The sequence below is a fragment of the Hyla sarda genome, chromosome 2 (assembly GCF_029499605.1).
Source record: "Hyla sarda isolate aHylSar1 chromosome 2, aHylSar1.hap1, whole genome shotgun sequence".
Taxonomy (NCBI): Eukaryota; Metazoa; Chordata; class Amphibia; order Anura; family Hylidae; genus Hyla; species Hyla sarda.
Genome location: NC_079190.1, coordinates 82273595 through 82298096, shown reverse-complemented (window position 1 = coordinate 82298096; position 24502 = coordinate 82273595). Strand labels below are relative to the sequence as shown.

At 42.4% G+C, this 24502-nt stretch overlaps 1 protein-coding gene and 1 long non-coding RNA gene across 3 annotated transcripts in view; one reads left to right on the top strand and one right to left on the bottom strand.

The window, feature by feature from the left end:
- FKBP11 (FKBP prolyl isomerase 11) overlaps nt 1-20395 on the top strand; it is a 47773-nt gene extending 27378 nt beyond the window's left edge. For both annotated transcript variants that reach the window (XM_056562261.1, XM_056562262.1), the window contains 3 exons: nt 5139-5172; nt 12552-12622; nt 20156-20395. In XM_056562261.1, coding sequence (XP_056418236.1) covers nt 5139-5172; nt 12552-12622; nt 20156-20373 — 323 coding nt within the window. In that variant the 3' untranslated portion in view covers nt 20374-20395. The remainder of the gene's footprint in view (nt 1-5138; nt 5173-12551; nt 12623-20155) is intronic.
- Nucleotides 5204-6199, bottom strand: LOC130358690 (uncharacterized). Its single transcript, XR_008889620.1, has 3 exons — nt 5998-6199; nt 5767-5805; nt 5204-5611 (listed from the first exon to the last, which is right to left on the bottom strand). It is a non-coding gene; the product is annotated as an uncharacterized LOC130358690 (long non-coding RNA).
- Nucleotides 20396-24502: the final 4107 nt, after the last annotated feature.

Sequence of the window (24502 nt, the reverse complement as noted above, 5' to 3'; positions counted from 1 at the left end):
GTAATCCTCCCATTCCCTGTATTACCCTGGTTGCCCATCTTTGAACCCTCTCCAGCTCCATTAGATTTTTCTTGTACACTGGTGCCCAGTACTGTACACAGTATTCTATGTGTGGTCTGACTAGTGATTTGTACAGCGGTAGAATTACTCCTTGTCGTGGGCATTTATGCCCCTATTGATTCACCCCATGATTTTATTTGCCTTAGCAGCAGCTGCCCGACACTGGTCACTACAGCTAAATTTACTATTAACTGAAACGCCTAAGTCCTTTTCCACATCAGTCGTCCCAAGTGTTCTCCCATTTACTACATAATCCCAGCCCGAATTTTTCTTCCCCATGTGCATTACCTTACATTTATCAGTGTTGAACCTCATCTCAGCCCAAACCTCCAACCTATCCAGATCCATTTGTAACAGTGCACTGTCCTCTATAGTGTTTACCGCTTTACAGAGTTTAGTATCATCTGCAAAGATTGCTACTTTACTATTCAACCCCTCTACAAGGTCATTATTAAATACAACAGGACCCAAGACTGACCCCTGTGGTACCCCACTAGTAACAGTCACCCAATTAGAATAAGTACCATTAATAACCACCCTCTGTTTCCTATCACTGAGCCAGTTACTTACCCACTTTCTCCCCAGTCCAAGCATTTTCATTTTATATACTAACCTTTTATGTGGCACCGTATCAAATGCTTTGGAAAAATCCAGATATATACGACATCCAGCGATTTCCTCTGGTCCAGTCTGGAGCTCACCTCCTCATAAAAGCTGATCAGGTTAGTTTGACAGGATCGATCCCTCATGAAAATAGAGACAGAAAGACTCATAGCCAAAGAGAGTAAAACTAACCCCAAAATGTTTAACTATATAAATAGCAAAAAGGTTAAAAATGAAAGTGTAGGCCCTTTAAAAAATGATGAGGAGGAAATCTTCTCCACTGTATTCACTGAGGAAAATGAAATGCTAATATGGAGTCATACATTTATTTTTATCAAGATACTCCAAAATAGCATCCCTTAGAAAACCCTCAAACAATTTACATAAAACTGAGGTTAAACCAACAGGTCTATAATTCCCAGGGTCATCTTTGACCCCTTTTTAAATATTGGTACCACATTCTGGGAAACAGTCGCTGTTACTATAGAATCCCTGAATATTAAAAATAGGGGTCTGTCTATTACATTACATAATTCCTTTAGAACACGGGGTGAATGCCATAAGGAGCTGGTGATTTGTCTATTTTGATTTTTTGTAGGCGGCACTGTACTTCTTCCTGGGTTAGACAGTCGACCTGTACTGGGGAGTTTACCTTATCTCGCTGTATTTCACCTGGCATATAATTTTCCTCGGTGAATACAGCGGAGAAGAATTTGTTTAATATATTTGGTTTTTCCTGATCCCCGTTTATAATTTCCTCCTAAACTTTCATTTTTAATCTTTTTGCTATTTATATAGTTAAAAAACATTTTGGGGTTAGTTTTATTCTCTTTGGCAATGAGTCTTTCTGTCTCTATATTTGCGGCTTTTATCAGTTTTTTACATATTTTACATTTTTCTGTATAGATCTTTAATGCTTCTTCACTGCCGTCCTTTTTTAGTAGTTTAAATGCTTTATTTTTGCCATTTATTGCCCCCTTAACATTTTTATTCATCCATATTGGTTTTCTTTTATATCTGACCATTTTATTCCCATAAGGTATACACATCTTACAGTGAGAATTTAAGATATTTTTAAGTCTCCCATTTAGTGTCAGTATTCTTGTTTTTTAGGACATTATCCCAATTTATTTTGTTAAGGGCTTCTCTGAGTTGATCAAACTTTGCCTTCCTAAAGTTCATTGTTTTTGTGGCCCCTCAAGAGATTCCCTTATTGCATGACAAATTATAATGTATTATATTCTGATCACTATTTCCTAGGCGTCCTTCTACTTGCACAGAATTTTTTTATTTTCATCTCCATATATTTCTACCCATAATGACTCCACATTATCGTTTTCCTCCCATATATCCTCCCGCAGTGCGGCCTTCAGACTCGATTTCACATAAAGACAAACTCCTCCCCCATTCCGTTTTGTCCGATCCTTCCTGAATAGACTATAACCCTGTATGTTTACCGCCCAGTCACAGCTATCGTCCAACCAAGTCTCCACCCACTATGTTATAATCCTCCTCAGACATCAACCACTCCAGTTCCTCTGTTTTATTGGACAGACTTCTGGCATTAGTCAACATGCAATTCAATGGTGTATCTTTTTTCTTCCTATGAAGCCTTATCGCTATTAAATATTCTAAGCCCTCCCTCCGCTCCACCCCCAGGTATATTAATAAGTCCCCCCTCTCTATTTACACTATCTTCCCCCTCTATGTTGTAGGTCCCCCCCCAGTCCCTAGTTTAAACACTCCTCCACCCTTCTGGCCATCTTCTCCCTAAGCACTGCTGCACCCTCCCCATTGAGGTGCAGCCCGTCCCTACGGTAGAGCCGGTTTCCGACAGCAAAGTCGGCCCAGTTCTCCATGAACCCAAACCCCTCCTTCCTAAACCAGCTTCTGAGCCAGTTGTTTACCTCCCTAATCTCCCGCTGCCTCTCTGGTGTGTCTCGTGGTACAGGTAATATTTCAGAAAATATTACCTTGGAGGTCCTTGCCTTAAGCTTGCGGCCTAAGTCCCTGAAATAATATTTAGGGACACTCCACCTACCTCTTACTTTGTCATTGGTGCCAATTTGTACCATGACTGCTGGGTCCTCTCCAGCCCCACCCAGCAACCTGTCAACTCGATCCGCGATGTGCCGAACTCGAGCGCCAGGAAAACAACTCACTGTTCGGCGATCCGGGTCTTTGTGACAGATCACCCTGTCTGTCCCCCTAATAATTGAGTCCCCTGTACCAGTACCTGTCTGGCCTGCCCTGCACTCCTCCCTCCCTCCTTACTGGAGCAGACACCCCCCCTGGCGGTCAGAGACAGAGTCCTTCTGCAGTACTGCAAGCTCTGAAATGGCATCCCCCTCATCTGCCAACAGGGCAAACTTGTTGTGGTGTGCCAGTTCAGGACTAGCCTCCCTGACACTTTTCCCTCTACCCCATTTTGTAACTGTAACCCAGCTAGCTGCCTGACTGTCCTGCACCTCTGTCCCACTATCTTCCCCCACCTATACCCCAGAGAGTACTTGCTCAGTGAGCAGGAGACTCCTCTCCAAGTTGTCAATGCGTCTCAGTGTTGCCAGTTGCTCTTCTAGATCCAGGATCTGGGCTTCCAAATGAACAACTTGCACACATCTCGCACAACAATATGCCCCTTAAACTGCTATTTAAGGATTGCATACATTGTGCAAGATGCACACTGGACATATTTCCATTAAACTCCCTGAATTTAAAGTCCCTTAATTTTAATTCCCTCTCACTTTTATTCTTACACTCACATGTATACTTCACACTCTTGTATACAGACACACAATCACTAGATCAAACAATCGCTTAGTGTACTTGCTTTTATAGTTACCAGATATCACCTCTCTCTTCCACTTCATGGAAGTGAATGCAAAGGGCTAGCTGGCTGCAAACAGCTGCAATTTATCAGCTGCTAATTATTTAACTACTCCACCCACTCTCCACCTGTATTCCTCCCAGACAGAGAAAGAGGGGGAAAAAACTCACAAAAATGCACTCAGTGCTCACAATACTTCTTACAGTATTCCCTTAATTTTAAGTCCCTCTCACTTTTATATTTGCACTCACTTGTATACTTCATACTCTTGTATACAGACACATAATCACTAGCTCAAACAATCGCTTAGTGTACTTGCTTTTATAGTTACCAGATACCACCCCTCTCCTCCACTGCCTGGAAGTGAATGCAAAGGGCTAGCTGTTTATCAGCTGCTAATTAAGAGTCCACACACCTGGACTCAATGGCAACCAGTGACCCCACCCTGAACACTGGGGAACATTGGAGTGGGGAATAAAACTGCATGTGCCAAAAAATCTTAAAATGTTGTGCAATTTGCACCAAAAAAAAAAATTGTCTTACATGATTTAGGCCACATTTTTAAGACATTTTTTTGCCTTAATTAACCAAGGGATGGAGCTCACAAGGTAATGGACATGACCTCTGCGAAAGCAGAGGCCCCAAAAAGTGCCACATTTTGGCACCCATTTTTGACGTGATAATAATTTTAGGAATACTACATAGTATTGTTGAAAAAAGACACATGTTCATCAAGGACAATCAAATGAACAGACCTACAACTATTACATTAAAAATTCAAATTCTAGGATATCAAATAATGCCTGCACAGTAGTGGGGTTTCATTGCAGTTGAGATAGTGGCGCAGTAGTTAACCAGGGTACTATGAACATATATGAATAGGCTCTCTTTTTTTTTTTTTATATCTATGTAGTTCCAAGCTCCTATATAGGGCTCTAAATTCCCTGCAAAGTCATAGACCTAAAACATAAAGTTCTGACTAAATACAACCCCCACTAGAGGGAGCTTAAGAGCTTACTGCATACTTTTATACATTAAATGGCCTCTGTTGATTGCAAAAATCAATAGTACAAACAATAATGTATTGTATCAGACAAATGCCACTTTTTTTTTCTTATTAGGCACCATTTTTGCCATCCACTTTAATTTTATCATTCACAGCTTAAAAAGGAGCTCACTGAAGGATTAAGTTATATGCTGCCTATAAAAATGTAGGGGGGATTGGCTAAAGAGTGCCAGAAGAAGACAGAAAGAATGCATAGATTACTTAGTACTGTTTTATAATATCCTTGATGCTGCTGCTTCTGAGGGAATGCTGTAGTGGAATAGGATACCCCCTCTTCTGTATGTGCGGCGTATAGGAGACATCATAGCAGCTAGTCTCCACCTGCTAGCCCAGCTTACAGAGGGAAAATATAGTAAAAAAAAACCTCATCATGTACATACACATGACAACTTATCCTGAAAAGTTATCTGAAATGACAGGCATACCTTACATTCAGTAATAAAGCAGTGTGCAGTAAGCTCTACTGTTATCTTGTTTTCTTTCATTTATGAGCTAATAAATATATTAAAAGCAAATGAACATGTATTTAATTCAGAAATTCTATAGTCATTGAACTGAGATTTTTTTTTTCTATATTCACAGGTCTAGAAAAGAGCCTTCTAGGAATGTGTGTTGGGTGAGTATATTGGAACCAGTGTAATGTCAATAACACACAGTATGATGATCCTTTTCACTAACCTACTACTTTATTGTATAGTACTCTGCTGTGGAATTGGGTTTACGGTAATATGTTTAATAAATATCCTATCACATCTAATCTTTTACATGATATGCAACACAACCCACAAAGCCATCCATTCTGTTTGTGGCTTCCACATAAATTGCCATTCCGCTGTCTGTCTCCCTTTGTTGAGTTGTCACCGTCTTGGCTTTTATGAAGTTTTAGTATTTGATATTCCCATCTATAGAAAGTATCATGTGGATTAAAGCACTTGATGAGATTTTCCTCCAGAAACACAAATGTCAGCTCCTACATCTCCTTCTCTCCGTCTTCTCTTTGTTCTGTAATCCGGGAGATTTAGGCAACATATCTTTGAACAACATAGCTAGGTTGCCTGGAAATAAATAATAGACAGAGTGATATATACAGGATCCTGTCGTAAAAGGAAAGTGTTTTAATGGTAGAGCTAGGTTGGATCTTTTGTGACCCCCTCAAACCTGTTCGAGATGAGGGATGTTGCTGACTTGCATTATCTAAGGATTTTCTTACCTGTAACGCTGAGCTAGAAATATGAACTGTATAATACGGCTGTGGAGGTAAAATCGATGTCAAAATGTAATATTTTATCAAAAAAAATGTTCAACTTTTATATTCACTATGTCAGGGGTCATCTGGGGATGCAAAACTTTTTTTTAAAGGAAATCTGTTATCAGTGTCACCTGCACTAACTTGTCGGTACAGACAGGTAGTGCAGGTGACAATGATGACAACCATATTTACCTGATCCAGCTCCGTGGTCCGGTTCACATGCTATCTTCTGCTGTATCTTCCGTTCTGGGGCCTACTTGGAGCATTGATGGAGCTTTGTGATGTCACCGCTCCTGCCTCTCTGCTGGGTCTCGCTGCTAGAAAACAGCAGCGGTGACATCACGAAGCTCTACCTATGCTTTAAGTCGGCCCCAGAGCGGAAGATACCAAAAAAGATAGCCGGTGAACCAGCCCATGGAGCAGGATGAGGTAAGTACCATTGTCATCAGTGTCACCTTCACCAGCTGCCTGTACCAACAGGTTAGTGCAGAAACTGATGACAGATTTCCATTAAAGGGGTACTCCGGTGAAAAACGTATTTTTTTTTTTTAAATCAACTGGTGCCAGAAAGTTAAACAGATTTGTAAATTACTTCTATTAAAAAATCTTAAACCTTCCAGTACTTTTCAGGGGCTGTATACTAAAGAGGAAATGTTTATCTTTTTAGATTTATCTGATGTCATGACCACAGTGCTCTCTGCTGTCCATTTTAGGAACTGTCCAGAGCAGCATATGTTTGCTATGGGGATCTTCTCCTGCTCTGGACAGTTCTTAAAATGGACAGCAGAGAGCACTGTGGTCATGACATCAGAGAAATCTAAAAAGATAAACATTTCCTCTGTAGTATATAGCCCCTAAAAAGTACTGGAAGGATTAAGATTTTTTAATATAAGTAATTTACAAATCTGTTTAACTTTCTGGCACCAATTGATTAAAAAAAGTTTTCCATGGGAGTACCCCTTTAAAGGAAACAGACTAGTTGAAAAATAAAAGTTGCTCACCTCACTGATCCCTCTTTGCTGCTGCTCGGACCCTCTACTTGCTGAGCACACTGGAAATACTCAGCCATTCACAGATTGGCTGAGCAAGTATTTCCTGTGTGTGAAGATGAGATCAGGAAGTAAAGATAAGCAGGTACTGCGGCAGGGAAAGGGTGAGGTGAGTATCCATTGTGAAAAATATTTGTATCTGAAGAGAGGCCCCTTAATATTTAACTTTACGACAGAATGGACAGTCACCAAGGTGGCCACAGTGGTTTTCTATGGAAAACAATGCACACAAATTTGCACCCTGTATCAAGTGAATCTCAATGTTATGCACTCAGTTCTAGCATAGTCTCCTTCCTCAGCTTATCTCCATAACCTTTTAACCAGCTCTTTTAAGGTCACAATAAATGGTATTTTATATGTAGATGACAAAACTGTTGTGTGCATAGTATAAAGCCCGATCTCGGATGTTTGTTCTTTTCACACTCCAACCATCACACTGTGTCAACAGCAAATGACTGATTCGCCCAGACAGCCCTGGCAGGACTTAAAAGGTCGTTGGTCTATAAAACACATCGCCTTTCTAATGGCGAATCATTTTCCATGCCAGGGAAAGCCAGCGAGCATTGGACCAAGCCATAATAAATAGAATCATGGATGTCTCTTGTGGAATTAGTCAGATTGCAATGAAATGAAATCATTGCCGCTGTCTTGCTTGACATTATTTAATCTCGTGTTATTGAACGTATTTCACACTCTGTGGTTGGTATGCAAATTTGTCTTTTAAATGTTCTAACATTATTATAGCAAACGTATCTGGGGAAAGCTCAATACCACTTTATGCATATGCAAAAAAAATCCATTATGTTATGGTTCATGAAGAACTAATTGGAAAAGCCACCATTGTAGTTTAGAGTACCTAAAGAAAACAAAATATGTCCATACAGATATACAGTCATGGCCGTAAATGTTGGCACCCCTGACATTTTTTTCAAGAAAATTAAGTATTTCTCACAGAAAAGGATTGCAGTAACACATGTTTTGCTATACACATGTTTTTTCCTTTTGTGTATATTGGAACTAAACCTAAAAAAGGGAGGGAAGAAAACAAATTGGACATAATGTCACACCAAACTCCAAAAGTGGTCTGGACAAAATTATTGGCACCCTTAAATTAATATTTGGTTGCACACCCTTTGGAAAAAATAACTGAAATCAGTCGTTTCCTATAACGATCAATAAGCTTCTTACACCTCTCAGTCGGAATGTTGGACCACTCTTCCTTTCCAAACTGCTCCAGGTCTCTCTTATTGAAAGGGCGCCTTTTCCAAACAGCAATTTTAAGATCTATCCACAGGTGTTCAATGGGATTTAGATCTGGACTCATTGCTGGCCACTTCAGAACTGTCCAGTTTTTTTATGCCACCCATTTCTGGGTGCTTTTTGAGGTGTGTTTGGGGTCATTGTCCTGCTGGAAGACCCAAGATCTCAGATGCAAACCCAGCTTTCTGACACTGGGCTGTATAGTGCGTTGGTAATCCTCAGATTTCATGATGCCTTCATGTGTGCCTTTCATGGCACAAATTCATGGCATCCAGTGCCAGAGGCACCAAAACAACCCCAAAACATCATTGAACCTCCACCATATTTCACTGTAGGTACTGTGTGCTTTTATTTGTAGGCCTCATTCCGTTTTCGGTAAACAGTAGAATGATGTGCTTTACCAAAAAGCTCTATCTTGGTCTCATCTGTCCACAAGACGTTTTCCCAGAAGGATTTTGGCTTCCTCAAGTTCATTTTGGCAAAATGAACTCTTGCTTTTTTATGTCTCTGTGTCAGAAGTGGGGTCTTCCTGGGTCTCCTTCCATAGCGTTTCATTTCATTTAAATGTCGACGGATAGTTGGCGCTGACACTGATGCTCCCTGAGCTGGCAGGACAGCTTGAATATCTTTGGAACTTGTTTGGGGCTGCTTATCCACCATCCGGACTATCCTGCGTTGACACGTTTCATAAATTTTTCTCTTCCGTCCACGCCCAGGGAGATTACCTACACTGCCATGGGTTGCAAACTTCTTGATAATGTTGTGCACTGTGGACAAAGGCAAATCTAGATCTCTGGAGATATTTTTCCACAATTTTGGTTCTCAAGTCCTCAGACAGTTCTCTTCTCCTCTTTCTGTTGTCCATGCTTAGTGTGGCACACACAAACACACAATGCAAAGACTAAGTTTAAAGGAGCATCACATGCTTGAAACAATCTTATTTTGAAAGGGTGCCAATAATTCTGTCCAGCCTATTTTTGGAGTTTGGTGTGACATTATGTCCAATTTGCTTTTTTTCCTCCCTTTTTTGGTTTAGTTCCAATACACACAAAGGGAATAAACTTGTGTATAGCAAAACATGTGTTACTGCAATCCTTTTCTGTGAGAAATACTTAATTTTCTTGAAAAAATTCAGGGGTGCCAACATTTATGGCCATGACTGTATGTACTAGACATATACAAAGAATTGTAGAGACATAAACAAGGAATACTACGTGTCAATAGAGTTTACTCTATAATATGCACAGAACTGCACAAGCCTGAGATTTTTAAAGATAGACTTGCCAAGATCATAGTCTTCATTGTAAGCTATTCTTGGCTAGTAGTCTAGATTAGCTGATCCAGAGCAATGGATCTGCTGTCAGACAGTCGCCTGGGGATTTTCATCCATCATGCTGGTATTTTAAGGCAAATAGATTTTTACAGTTATGATTTCATCCAATATTATCATAAGACAGTGAATAGGTTGAGAATAGTGTTGAGTGAGCATTCAAGCAGCCTTTGGCTGTGTGGGAATGACGGGGGTTAAAGGGGTTATCCACCATAAGGTGATTTTAGTACGGATCTGCCAGACAGTAATGGACATGCTTAGGAAGGATCCGCGCTTCTCTTGGAGCTAAATGGCTGTGTTGAAGTTTGTTTCCTTAAACTACAAATCCCATGATTCCTTGTTTGTAAGTGTGAGGTCACTTTTCTCCCTCCCACACATCAGCCACCCCACCTATTGAAACACACCTGTGTTTTCTGACCAGGGTGTCTCCAGCTGTTGCAAAAATAGAATGATCTCCCTCCGACCCAGCGGTCGCTCCACCGATTAAAGCAAATACAGGCTCCCTCTGAACACCTGACTAGTGATGTAATTTCTTAGGCCTCATTGCAACCTGGAAAACCCAGAGATGACACTCATTTTGTATGCTGTTAACATAACAATTGTGAGACCACACAGATGAAACATGGATACAGACACTATATTATGAACTACAATAACTTTACAGCCCTCGTAGCGTAGTCAAATAATATTCCTTTAAGCAACAGTTTACCAAAGACTGTCTAAGGATGATGGGAGTGTAGTTTTGCAACAGTGAGCCTCCAGGAGTTGCTAAACTACAACCTTCATCATTCCCAGGCAGGCAAAGGTTGTCTGGGAATGATGAGAGTTGTAGTTTGGCAACAGCTGGAATCTCTGTGTTTTAGAAGACAAAAGGTCTGTGAACCCCTCAAGGTTTGGATGGTATGAACTCTAGTTGAGGAGAACTTGGTAAGCAGACAGGAATCTGAGTTATACTACTTGTTACCTCCATGTATGTTAAACTTATCCCCCCATAGACATAGATTTGGGCTCAGAAAGGGTTTCTAGACAACAATCCATTTCAGTAGGATAAGGAAATGATATAACAACTCGATTGTGTATTGTGCCCTGAATGTCAGAGTAAGAAAACTCTCTGCAAGTAACATATTATTAGGGTGCATTCTCACCACGTTAGTGCAAAACGTCTGGGAGAAGGGAGAATTTAAAAACCGTCTGCTGCCGTATCCCCGGCTAACCCGTGCCCCCCTCCATTCTGGACCGTAGCCGGTTTTTGTTGCCAGGCTGAAAATCATGGTCTGCCACAGTTTTTAGTCCGGCAATAAAACTGATCTGACTATCTGACTCAGTTCTGCTCATTCAAATGAATGGATTGCGGCACGGGTCCGGATGATTTTTACATTTCCCCACCGGATCCTGCAGCCGTATTGCACAAACGTGGTGTGAATGCACCCTTATACTGATGTAGCTATATTTTATTCCATAAAATTTGGTGGGGTATTTTGCTCATCCAGATAATGTTGCTCTTTGCAGTTTGGGGAAAGCATAAACCTTAAGAGTACTCTGGGGAAAGAAAAAAAGACAACTGTTGCTAGAAAGTTCAAAAGATGTGTAAATTACTTCTATTTAAAAATCTTAATCCTTCCAGTACTTATCAGCTGCTGTATGCTCCACAGGAAGTTCTTTTCTGTCTGACCACAGTGCTCTCTGCTGACACCTCTGTCTGTGTCAGAAACTGTCCAGAGCAGGAGAAAATCCCTGTGGCAAACCTCTCCTGCATTGGGACAGTTCCTGACATGGACAGAGGTGTTACCAGAGAGCACTGTGGTTAGACAGAAAGGAAATTCTAAAAGAAAATAACTTCCTCTATAGTATACAGCAGCTGATAAGTACTGGAAGGATTAAGATTTTTATATATTATATTATTATATAAAATTATATTATAATTTACAAATCTGTTTAACTTTCTGGCACCTGTTGATTTAAAAAAAGAATTTTCCCCCGGAGTACCCCTTTAAAGGGAACCAATCAGCAGATTTTAGCATATATAACACTTGGCAATGCATTATATATGCTAAAATCATTATCCCCATCATCCCCGGGGGACGTTTGTGCCCCAAGGGATGGTGACGATATTAACTTATAAAGTCCGCCCGGCAAGTAGTCCCCTGGGCGGGGACTTCTACTTACCAGCACCCGTTGCTCCACATTGCTCTGCCCGTGGCCCCGCCCCGGCGGCTTTAATGACTGCTCGCATCATCGCTCTGCTCCTTAAGAAGACGGAGCAGAGCGGTGACGCGAGCCGCCATTCAAGCCGTCAGGGCCACGGCCAGAGCAATGTGGAGCAACGGGTGCTTGTAAGTAGAAGTCCCCGCCCAGGACTACTTGCCGGGCGGCCGGGGGGACTTTATAACTTAATATCTTCACCATCCCTGGGGGCACAAACGTCCACCGGGGATGGTGAGGATAATGATTTTAGCATATATAATGCTTTGCTAAAATCTGCTGATTGGTTCCTTTTAAGTGTTTTTCTGCGGATACCAACTTGAGATGAAGCCTGATCAGACTTTAACACAGTGACACCTACCATCTCCCGCCGGTGGCTCCCAGGGCAGCTTGTATTTGGAATTTCCAACAATCTGCTGTTGCGTCTTCCACACCTCCATTACAGCAGGATAGATTCCTCTTTAGTGCTAGTGTTATGATTGAACTCATTTTCTATCAGTATCACAGTAGGATCGAAGCTACGATTAATACCATGCTGCGTGTACAGAAGGAAGGATTGTCCGGCACCAGGTATGCTCTAAAAGATTGCTTTTATTCATGCCATAGCAAGGAAACAGACATCACAGGACTGTGGTAATCTGACGCGTTTCGCCGGCGAAACGCGTCAGATAACCACAGTCCTGTGATGTCTGTTTCCTTGCTATGGCATGAATAAAAGCAATCTTTTAGAGCATACCTGGTGCCGGACAATCCTTCCTTCTATACGCTGTTGAAGCCGGGGCGGGACCGGCGGGTCCGTGACAGCACAGGTGTGTCGGAGATTCGGCTCCGGAGGTAAGCGGACACCACTGCATTTGGATGCTGCGTGTACCACCTCAATAATCCTGTGATTACTTTATTATCAGGGAGAAACGTAAAGTGGTCATCCCCCCTCATTTGGCTTATGGAAAGAGAGGATTCCCACCTTCTATACCAGGTAAATACATGATCCTTTCTAATCCTATTTTTCCATGACATGTTGAGCTGAATCTCTTATTGTATAAGGGTTTTTTTTTTGTTTTGTTTTTTACTGCTTAAAGGGGTATTCCAAGCAAAACCCTTTTTTATATATATCAACTAGCTCCGGAAAGTTAAACAGATTTGTAAATTACTTCTATAAAAAAATCTTAATCCTTCCAATAGTTATTAGCTTCTGAAGTTTTCTGTCTAACTGCTCAATGATGATGTCACTTCCTGGGAGCTGTGCATGATGGGAGAATATCCCCATAGGAACTCCACAGCTCCCGGGACGTGAGTCATCAGAGAGCAGTTAGACAGAAAACAACAACTCAACTTCAGAAGCTAATAACTATTGGAAGGATTAAGATTTTTTTTATAGAAGTAAATTACAAATCTGTTTAACTTTATGGAGCCAGTTGATATATAAAAAAAAGTTTTGGCCTGGAATACCCCTTTAATAAAATTGTTATTTAATCCAGAATATCCCCCATCAGTATTGAAATAGCAGAACTCTAAAATTAGGATAATTTTAATAGATAAAAGATGAATGTGTGCCTCAAAAGAGAGCAAAGCCAGACAACACAAAAAGTTATATGTTACTCAGTACCTAATTCTTGTCATGCACATATAATAGGTGTGGTAAATGTATTAAAGGACATCTGTACTGCATGAATATTACATATTATTGTGCCCGGGCTGCAAAAATAAACAAACTAAACTTTAACTCACCTTCCTACGTTCCCCCATTACTCAGGTACCGGCCTCACGGTTCTCCGCCGCAATCCTCTTGCTGCTTCCTGGGGACAGGAATGTCACAGAGCCGGCAGCGTATCACCGGCCACTCAATGTCCCGCCTCGGCCGGTGATAGGCTGAGCGCACTGTCATGTAAGTAGCCAGCCAGAGCTCCCTACATGACAGTGCACTCAGCCTCTCACTTGCCGAGCCGGGACATCGTATACCAGGTTGTATGATAGCTCATTTTTTGCGCCATAATCAGTTCTTTGTATCGGTTCCATTTTGGTATTGATCTGACTTTTTTTTAATCACTTTTTAACATTTTTTTTCTGGGATCTTATAAAAATTGCAATTCTATGGTTTTTTATTTTTTTTATTTATGTCATTTACCGTATGGGATACATAATGTTATATTTTAATAGTTCGTACAATTACGCACGCAGCGATACTAAATATGTTTATTATTATTATGTTTTTATATAGGAAAAGGGGGTGATTTGAACTTTTAACATGGATGGGGTTAATGTGTCTTTTAAAGGGGTTCTCCGGTACTTAGACATCTTATCCCCTATCCAAAGGATAGGGCATAAGATGCCTGATCGTGGGAGTCCCGCTGCTGGGGACCCCCGTGATCTTGCACGCGGCACCCCGTTTGTAATCAGTCCCCGGAGCATGTTCGCTCCGGGGTCTGATTACCGGCGACCACAGGGCCGACGGCGTTTGACCTCACGCCTCCGCCCCCATGTGACCTCACGCTCCGCCCCTCAATGCAAGTTTATGGGAGGGGGCATGACAGCTATCATGCCCCCTCCCATAGGCTTGCATTGAGGGGCGGTGGCCCCGGCTACTGAGAACAGCTGAGGGCTGCACAATATGGAGTGGGCGCGAGTCCGGAGCCCGCTGCATACAGACTGCTGAGCGCCTCCGCGCTTGTCAGGTCCAGCTCTGCTTTCCCGAAGCAGGACTAAGGGCCGGAAAAATTCACCTGCCCGGCGCCTGAAACTGCATGTCCCGGGCGTCGGGCGATAGGTATTCCACATCCTTGATTACAAGAACTGTATTAACAAGCTATGCATAATAAGGGGTTGCTGCAATAGACATATGGACTCATGGATTACACATCATCTGTGTATCTGTGAAGCCTACTATATGATACAGAAGTACATAATCTTATGAGGATAATATTTTTCACCTGTGACCTGATGTGAGTCCTGGACTGACTATAGACATTGCTGCGATATTACACTATAACGTGGACACTTAGATGGCGGCACATTTGTATGTGTTTTTTTTAAATGTTTTTTGGAGCTTTTTATCATTGAAATAATTAAATGTTATATTTTAATCTCATTTTCTGTCAGTGCAATATATATCATACCTTAGAAGACTGTAGGGTTTCATTGTTGCCATTGGTGCGTTAACTGTTGAGTAAATGCTTATGTCAATGCAATAGTTGAGTTTAGTCATTTGTTTTCACTTTGCCATTATGGAATATTGAGTGCAGAATGCAAAAATCTAGCATGTCCGACTCTTCTCTCCACCACCATCGTCTGTTGGTAAAGAGTCTGGAGGCCACTTCACACTACTTAAAGGGGTACTCCGGGTACTTAATCCTTCTAGTTACTTATTAGCTGCTGAATACTACAGAGGAAATTATTTTCTTTATTCTTTTCTTTTTGGAACACAGAGCTCTCTGCTGAATCACGAGCACAGTGCTCTCTGCTGACATCTCTGTCCATTTTAAGAACTGTCCAGAGTAGGAGGAAATCCCCTAGCAAACACATGCTGCTATGGACAGTTCCTAAAATGGACAGAGATGTCAGCAGAGAGCACTGTCCTCCTGATGTCAGCAGAGAGCACTGTGTTCCAAAAAGAAAATAGTTTCCTATGTAGTATTCAGCAGCTAATAAGTACTGGAAGGATTAAGATTTTTTAATAGAAGTAATTTACAAATCTGTTTAACTTTCTGGCACCAGTTGATTTAAAAAAAAAAAAGTTTTCCACCGGAGTACCCCTTTAACCCCATAAGGACTGAGCCCTTTTTCACCTTAAGGACTCGGCCATTTTTTGCACATCTGACCACTGTCACTTTAAACATTAATAACTCTGGAATGCTTTTAGTTATCATTCTGATTCGGAGATTGTTTTTTCGTGACATATTCTACTTTAACTTACTGGTAAAATTTTGTGGTAACTTGCTTCCTTTCTTGGTGAAAAATCCCAAAATTTGATGAAAAATTAGAAAATTTAGCATTTTTCTAACTTTGAAGCTCTCTGCTTGTAAGGAAAATGGATATTCCCAAAATTTTTTTTTTATTCATATATACAATATGTCTACTTTATGTTTGCATCATAAAATTGATGAGTTTTTACTTTTGGAAGACATCAGAGGGCTTCAAAGTTCAGCAGCAATTTTCCAATTTTTCACAAAATTTTGAAACTCGCCTTTTTTCAGGGACCGGTTCAGGAGAAAATTTTTACTTGTATTTGAAACCCAATTTCTCTCGAGTAAGCACATACCTCATATGTCTATGTTAATTGTTCGGCGGGCGCAGTAGAGGGCTCAGAAGGGAAGGAGCGTCAAATGGTTTTTGGGGGGCATGTCACCTTTAGGAAGCCCCTATGGTGCCAGAACAGCAAAAAAACCCACATGGCATACCATTTTGGAAACTAGACCCCTCGGGAACGTAACAAGGGGTAATGTGAACCTTAATACCCCACAGGTGATTCACGACTTTTGCATATGTAAAAAAAAAAAAAAAAATTTACCTAAAATGCTTGGTTTCCCCCCAAAATTACATTTTTACAAAGGGTTAAAGCAGAAAATACCCCCCAAAATTTGAAGCCCAATTTCTCCCGATTCAGAAAACACCCCATATGGGGGTGAAAAGTGCTCTGCTGGCGCACTACAGGTCTCAGAAGAGAAGGAGTCACATTTGGCTTTTTTGAAGGAAATTTTGCTCTGGGGGCATGCCGCATTTAGGAAGCCCCTATGGTGCCAGGACAGCAAAAAAAAACCACATGGCATACCATTTTGGAAACTAGACCCCTCGGGGGAACGTAACAAGGGGTAAAGTGAACCTTAATACCCCACAGGTGTTTCACGACTTTTGCATATGTAAAAAAAAAAAAAAAAAAAATGTACCTAAAATGCTTGGTTTCCCCAAAAAATTACATTTTTACAAAGGGTTAAAGCAGAAAATACCCCCCAAAATTTGAAGCCAAATTTCTCCCGATTCAGAAAACACCCCATATGGGGGTGAAAAGTGCTCTGCTGGCGCACTACAGGTCTCAGAAGAGAAGGCGTCACATTTGGCTTTTTGAAAGCAAATTTTGCTCTGGGGGCATGCCGCATTTAGGAAGCCCCTATGGTGCCAGGACCGCAAAAAAAAAACACATGGCATACTATTTTGAAAACTAGAGCCCTCGGGGAATGTAACAAGGGGTTAAGTGAACCTTAATACCCCACAGGCGTTTCACGCCTATTGCAAATGTAAAAAAATGCTTCTTTTCCCAAAAATTTTACATTTTTAAAAAGGGTAAAAGCAGAAAATACCCCCCAAAATTTGTAACACAATTTCTCCCGAGTACGGCGATACCCCATATGTGACCCTAAACTGTTGCCTTGAAATACGACAGGGCTCCAAAGTGAGAGCGCCATTCGCATTTGAGGCCTAAATTAGGGATTGCATAGGGGTGGACATAGGGGAATTCTACGCCAGTGATTCCCAAACAGGGTGCCTCCAGCTGTTGCAAAACTCCCAGCATGCCTGGACAGTCAGTGGCTGTCTGGCAATACTGGGAGTAGTTGTTTTGCAACAGCTGCGTTCCGGAAACCGTGGAGTACCAGACGTTTTTCATTTTTATTGGGGAGGGGGGCTGTGTAGGGGTATGTGTATATGTAGTGTTTTTTACTTTTTATTTTATTTTTTGTGGTAGTGTAGTGTAGTGTTTTTAGGGTACAGTCGCACGGGCGGGGGTTCACAGTAGTTTCTCGCTGGAAGTTTGAGCTGTTGCAGAAAATTTGCCGCAGCTCAAACTTTCAGCCCGATACTTACTGTAAGCCTCCGCCCATGTGAGTGTACCCTGTACATTCACATTGGGAAGGGGGGGGGGGACATCCAGCTGTTGCAAAACTACAACTCCCAGCATGCGCTGACAGACTGTACATGCTGAGAGTTTTAGTTTTGCAACAGCTGTAGGCACACTGGTTATGTATCACTGAGTTTGTGACCTTACTCAGTGTTTCAAAACCAGTGTGCCTCCAGCTGTTGCAAAACTACAACTCCCAGCATGTACGGTGCATGGTGTAAGGTGACTGCTGGGAGTTGTAGTTTGCAACAGCTGGAGGCACACCGGTCGTGAAACACTGAGTTAGGTAAAAAAAACTCTGAGTTTCACAACCAGTGTGCCTTCAGCTGTTGCAAAACTACAACTCTCAGCAGTCACTGACAGCCAACGGGCATGCTGGGAGTTGTAGTTATGCAACCAGCAGATGCACCACTACAACTCCCAGCATGCACTTTAGCTGTTTGTGCAAGCTGGGAGTTGTAGTTATACAACAGCTGAAGGTACACTTTTCCATAGAAAAAATGTGCCTCCAGCTGTTGCATAAGGGAATGCTGGGAGTTGTGGTGGTCTGCCTCCTGCTGTTGCATAACTACAGCTCCCAGCATGCCCTTTTTGCATGCTGGGAGCTGTTGCTAAGCAACAGCAGGATGCTGTAACTCACCTCCTGCTGCTGCTCCGTCGCAGGACTGTCCCTCGCCGCCGCTGTCGCTCCTGGGGCCCCGATCCCAACATGGACGCGGGGATCGGGGTCCCCAGCACCCGGGGTCGTCTTCCCGCTCACGTCCTCCGGAAGAGGGGCGGAGCGGGTGCGGGAGTGACACCCGCAGCAGGCGCCCTGATTGGTCGGCCGGTAATCCAGTGCCACCTCACCCCTGCAGGCTCTGGCTGTTCGGGGCCGTCAGAGACGGTCCCGATCAGCCAGTAATTCCGGGTCACTGGAGACCCGATTGACCCGGAATCGCCGCAGATCGCTGGACTGAATTGGCATAATGACCCCCCTGGGCGATATGCCGGGATGCCTGCTGAACGATTTCAGCAGGCATCCGGCTCCGGTCCCCAACCGGCTAGCGGTGGGGACCGGAATTCCCACGGGCGTATGGATACGCCCTGCGTCCTTAAGGACTCGGAATGCAGGGCGTATCCATACGCCCTGCGTCCTTAAGAGGTTAAGCACCTTAACCCCTTAATGACCCAGGACGTATATTTACGTCCTGCGCCGGCTGACCGCCGCTTCTAAAGTGAAAGTGACCCGGCTGCTCAGTCGGGCTGTTCGGGAGGGCTCTTACCTGCCTCCTCGGTGTCCGATCGACGAATGACTGCTCCGTGCCTGAGATCCAGGCAGGAGCAGTCAAGCGCCGATAATGCTGATCACAGGCGTGTTAATACACGCCTGTGATCTGTGTAAAAGGTCAGTGTGTGCAGTGTTATAGGTCCCTATGGGAACTATAACACTGCAAAAAAAATTAAAAAAAAAAAAGTGTTAATAAAGGTCATTTAACCCCTTCCCTAATAAAAGTTTGAATCACCCCCCTTTTCCCATAAAAACAATAAAACAGTGTAAAAAAAACAAAAAACATATGTGGTATCGCCGCGTGCGTAAATGTCCGAACTATAAAAAATATATCATTAATTAAACCGCACGGTCAATGGCGTACGCGCAAAAAAATTCCAAAGTTTTTGGTCACTTTTTATACCATTAAAAAGTGATCAAAAAGTCCGATCAAAACAAAAGTCAGACAGATAAAAACTTCAGATCACGGTGCAAAAAATGAGTCCTCATACCGCCCTGTACGTGGAAAAATAAAAAAGTTATAGGGGTCAGAAGATTACATTTTTAAACGTATAGATTTTCCTGCATGTAGTTATGATTTTTTCCAGAAGTGCGACAAAATCAAACCTATATAAGTAGGGTATCATTTTAACCGTATGGACCTACAGAATAATAAGGTGTCTTTTTTACCGAAATATGCACTGCGTAGAAACGGAAGCCCCCAAAAGTTACAAAATGGCGTTTTTTCTTCGATTTTGTCGCACAATGATTTTTTTTCCGTTTCGCCGTGCATTTTTGGGTAAAATGACTAATGTCACTGCAAAGTAGAATTGGCGACGCAAAAAATAAGCCATAATATGGATTTTTAGGTGGAAATTTGAAAGGGTTATGATTTTTAAAAGGTAAGGAGAAAAAAACGAAAGTGCAAAAACGGAAAAACCCTGAGTCCTTAAGGGGTTAAGCTATTCTTGCCATCAAAAGGCCCCATGCACCGCTCCTCGGTCTGCCGCCAAATCTGACTTTTTCACTGTATAGACTGATGAAAGGAAAAGGTCGGATTTGATAGGCAGTTGGGGAGAATATGTCAAGGAAAATATGTCAAAACTTGTTTGTTTTTTTACTATAATTACTATAGTAGCCCTTTAAGTTTGATAGTTTACAGGGTAAACATTATTTTTGGATATTTTTGGACATTACTGTAGCTTTGAGCTGATGCACCAGGTTATTAGTGATTATAGAAATTCCCCAAGAATTCCTCTATGGGGAAATTTTGATTTAAACACAAGCTTCATTGTTGTAATGCCCAGATATTTAATTTGTTTGTAACAATGTGCATTAATTAAGCAGAACTTGTTATATATTTATAATATTGTATTTTATGTTATTTCATATATGTGCATAGCAATGTTAGACATATGTGTTTTTCTCTACAGGTGATGCAGTGCTACAGTTTGAGACTGAAGTCATATCCCTGTCTAAGCCCACGCAGTGGCAGACTCTTGTAAATGACGTGCTCCCCATGCTTTGCATTGCTTTAGTGCCCACCCTTCTCGGGCTGATAGGTTACCATCTCTACTCCAAGGCCAAGTCTCCAACTGTATCGAAGAAGAAACTGAAGGAAGAAAAAAAGAACAAAGCAAAAAGGAAATAAAAAACTGTAATTTTCTCAAAGACACAAGTCTCATTTATTCATCTGGGTTTGGGGAGATGCCCACTTTAGAGCTTTTATTTGGAGGATATTACATGCTAAATGCTCTGGTGTTTACACCTGTTACTTAAAGGGTACCTCTCATCAAAAAAAACTTTTGATATATTATAGATTAATGTATGCAGAATAACTTTACAATTGCATGTTATTAAAAAATATGCGTCTTTCTATTTAATTTTCCACTTTGAAGAAATTACCACTAGGGGTCTCCCTACCAGTCCTGGCAGCAAGCATTTCAGACTCATGCTGGAGTCCTAAACACTACGAGCTGCCAGTCTGCTTTGTTCACAAAGGAGAACACTCAGAGCTGCCAGCCTGCTTTGTTCACAGCCTGTTTGGCTGTGAACAAAGCAGGCTGGCAGCTCTGAGTGTTTAGGACTCCAGCATGAGTCAGAAATGCTTGCTGACGGGACTGATCGGGAAAAATACAATAGAAAGAAGCATATTTTTCATTAACATGCTATTGGAAAGTTATTCAACATTCATTAATCTAAAATATATCAAACGTTTATTTGATGAGAGGTACCCTTTAATATTATGTTACTAAGTGTAGTTTCACCTTTAATGAACCGCCATGTTTCCATTAGAGAAGTACATGTACAGCTAGTATACTTCCTCTACAAACCGGAGCTATCTATGGGGAAATGCAGTTCTCACTTCCCCATCATCCCATAGCATATACCATCTGTATTACATTATTCTATGCCTTCATTCTATACTGACAAGAGGTAAACTATAGTAAATCTGAACACAACATCATTTTTAAAATCCATTTACTTTAATGGAACTGACCTGCAAAACCACACACAACCTGCAACAATTTTTCTAATGCTGGATAATACCTTTAACGCTGTTATTGGCTATATTCATTGGAGCCATAGAGTTGAATGTAGTGATACCACACAACCAAGGGGCTTTGGGACCCCTGTTCTCATGATCTGTGAGGGTTTCACTGGTTGGAATCCAACAATCTGACAAATATGACCAATCGTGCAGATCAGGGATGAGTTTTAATTGGAAAACTCTTTCAGGTCAAATCTTTGAAGTCTTTGCCGTGATGAATCCAAAGCTTTCCTAAGCAATGTAGACTTGCCTCTTATAGACAGATTATAGACACATGAACAGGCAATAAATTTAGATATTGACCAATACAGGGACAATTTTACGGTTTCTTTGGTTATTGAAAAACACCCATTGTACTGGCTCCGTTTATGACAATTAAATTGAGACATACCTTGTCCAAATATTTCCATGTATGGCCCCTTTCACACTACAGGTATCATCCTGCTTTTTCACTGCCGTTATTTTACACTAATGGATGAAGAAAACCCGGATGCAATAACTGGTAAGAACGGATGATAACTGTTTTTTTCGTAACCTCTTCAGGACCCATGTCGTACCGGTACGTCATGGGACCCTGGTACTTAAGGACCTATGACATACATGTACGGCCGTGGGAATTTCAGTACCTGCTCAACAGCGGGCGGGGACCGGACCGGGGTGCCTGCTAATCGATATCATGCCCAGGGGGGGTCATTAGACAAACCCCCCCCCCCCCCCCCCCCATGTCGGCGATCGTGTCAAATAGCAGGTGAATTCACACCTGCAATTTGCGCGATTCCGGGTCATACGGTGTTATATAATTTATACGCGAAGAAGATAAAGTACCGTATATACTCGAGTATAAGCCGACCCGAGTATAAGCCGAGACCCCTAATTTCAACCCAAAATCCCAGGAAAAGTTATTGACTCGAGTATAAGCCTAGGGTGGGAAATACCTCATCCCCCCCTGTCATCATCCAGACCCGTCATTAACATCCTCATCATCCCCTTGTCATCATCCCACACATCCCCCCTTCATCATCCCCTTGTCATCATCCCACACATCCCCTTATCATCCCACACATCCCCCCTTCATCATCCCCTTGTCATCATCCCACACATCCCCTTATCATCCCACACATCCCCCCTTCATCATCCCCTTGTCATCATCCCACACATCCCCCCTTCATCATCCCCTTGTCATCATCCCACACATCCCCTTATCCCACACATCCCCCCTTCATCATCCCCTTGTCATCATCCCACACATCCCCTTATCATCCCACACATCCCCCCTTCATCATCCCCTTGTCATCATCCCACACATCCCCTTATCATCCCACACATCCCCCCTTCATCATCCCCTTGTAATCATCCCACACCCCCCCCCCTTCATCATCCCCACCCCCCTTCATCATCCCCACACCCCCCCCCCCCTTCATCATCCTCTTCTCATCATTCGCCCTCAGTGGTCTTCAACCTGCGGACCTCCAGAGGTTTCAAAACTACAACTCCCAGCAAGCCCGGGCAGCCATCGGCTGTCCGGGCTTGCTGGGAGTTGTAGTTTTGAAACCTCCGGAGGTCCGCAGGTTGAAGACCACTGCGGCCTTCAACATGCGGACCTCCAGAGGTTTCAAAACTACAACTCCCAGCAAGCCCGGGCAGCCATCGGCTGTCCGGGCTTGCTGGGAGTTGTAGTTTTGAAACCTCCGGAGGTCCGCAGGTTGAAGACCACTGCGGCCTTCAACATCATCCAGCCCCCTCTCACCCCCTTTAGTTCTGAGTACTCACCTCCGCTCGGCGCTGGTCCGGTCCTGCAGGGCTGTCCGGTAAGGAGGTGGTCCGGTGAGGAGGTGGTCCGGGCTGCTATCTTCACCGGGGGCGCCTCTTCTCCGCGCTTCCGGCCCGGAATAGAGCCGTTGCCTAGACAACGACGCATCTGCGTCGTTGTCAAGGCAACGTGACTATTCTGAGGCCGGGCCCGAAGCGCTTAGAAGAGGCCTCCCCGGTGAAGATAGCAGCCCGGACCACCTCCTCACCGGACCACCTCCTTACCGGACAGCCCTGCAGGACCGGACCAGCGCCGAGCGGAGGTGAGTACTCAGAACTAAAGGGGGTGAGAGGGGGCTGGATGATGTTGAAGGCCGCAGTGGTCTTCAACCTGCGGACCTCCGGAGGTTTCAAAACTACAACTCCCAGCAAGCCCGGACAGCCGATGGCTGCCCTGGCTTGCTGGGAGTTGTAGTTTTGAAACCTCTGGAAGTCCGCAGGTTGAAGACCACTGCGGGTGGGGGAGTTCACTCGAGTATAAGCCGAGGGGGGTGTTTTCAGCACGAAAAATCGTGCTGAAAAACTCGGCTTATACTCGAGTATATACGGTAATAAACTTTTATCTCTCAAAAATAAAAATGAGGATTGTGAATAAAAAATAATTTAAACAAGTGAGATCCTCAGAGGCTAACACAATAAATACCTATTATTCGTTAATATTTGGAAGATAGGAATATCGTTGCACAAAAAAGATTTCAACAATAAAATATGTAAAAATAGATATACAATTAATTAAAATATAAAATACGATTAAATATGCAGATCAATATGATGTCATTTTACCATACTAAATTTGCCCACTAGATGGGATTATACCGCCCTAGTTCACAATGGTATTCAAAATTGACCACAAGATGGCAGCATAGATATCAACGGTATATAGCATATATGCAGTTGGTCTACATAAGAAATGAGTATATGAAATACAAGATATGTTAATACATGCAACAGTGATTTTCCCGCTTACAGATATTATGAATGAAACTTTGCCTTGATAAATGATAACATATAAATTATTGATGGCTATGCAGAGGGGAATGTCCCTACTAATTCTATAATTTGAGACTATTTATTTTGGAAAATGTGAATCACAAATATAATTAAAATTATTCTGTTCAGATAGATGTTAGTGTCTGCAGATTCACTAAAGTTGTACCTGGACAGAAATCTATAAATTCATCCAAAATTTGTGGATGGGAAGATATAAATTACCTTAAGTACAAACTCTCCCTACTATAGAATAGCCAACAATAATCAAAAAGATATTACAGTTCTTTTATAGTTACCACAAAGTTGAAATGCCAGTGGGTATATGCAGATTGGATAAGATGAGCCTGTTCACTCAGCAGAAAGATGATCCAGGAATCTCTCCAAAAAGAAGGAACAAAGAATTGTCCACTCTCCCTTTACACTTCAGTTT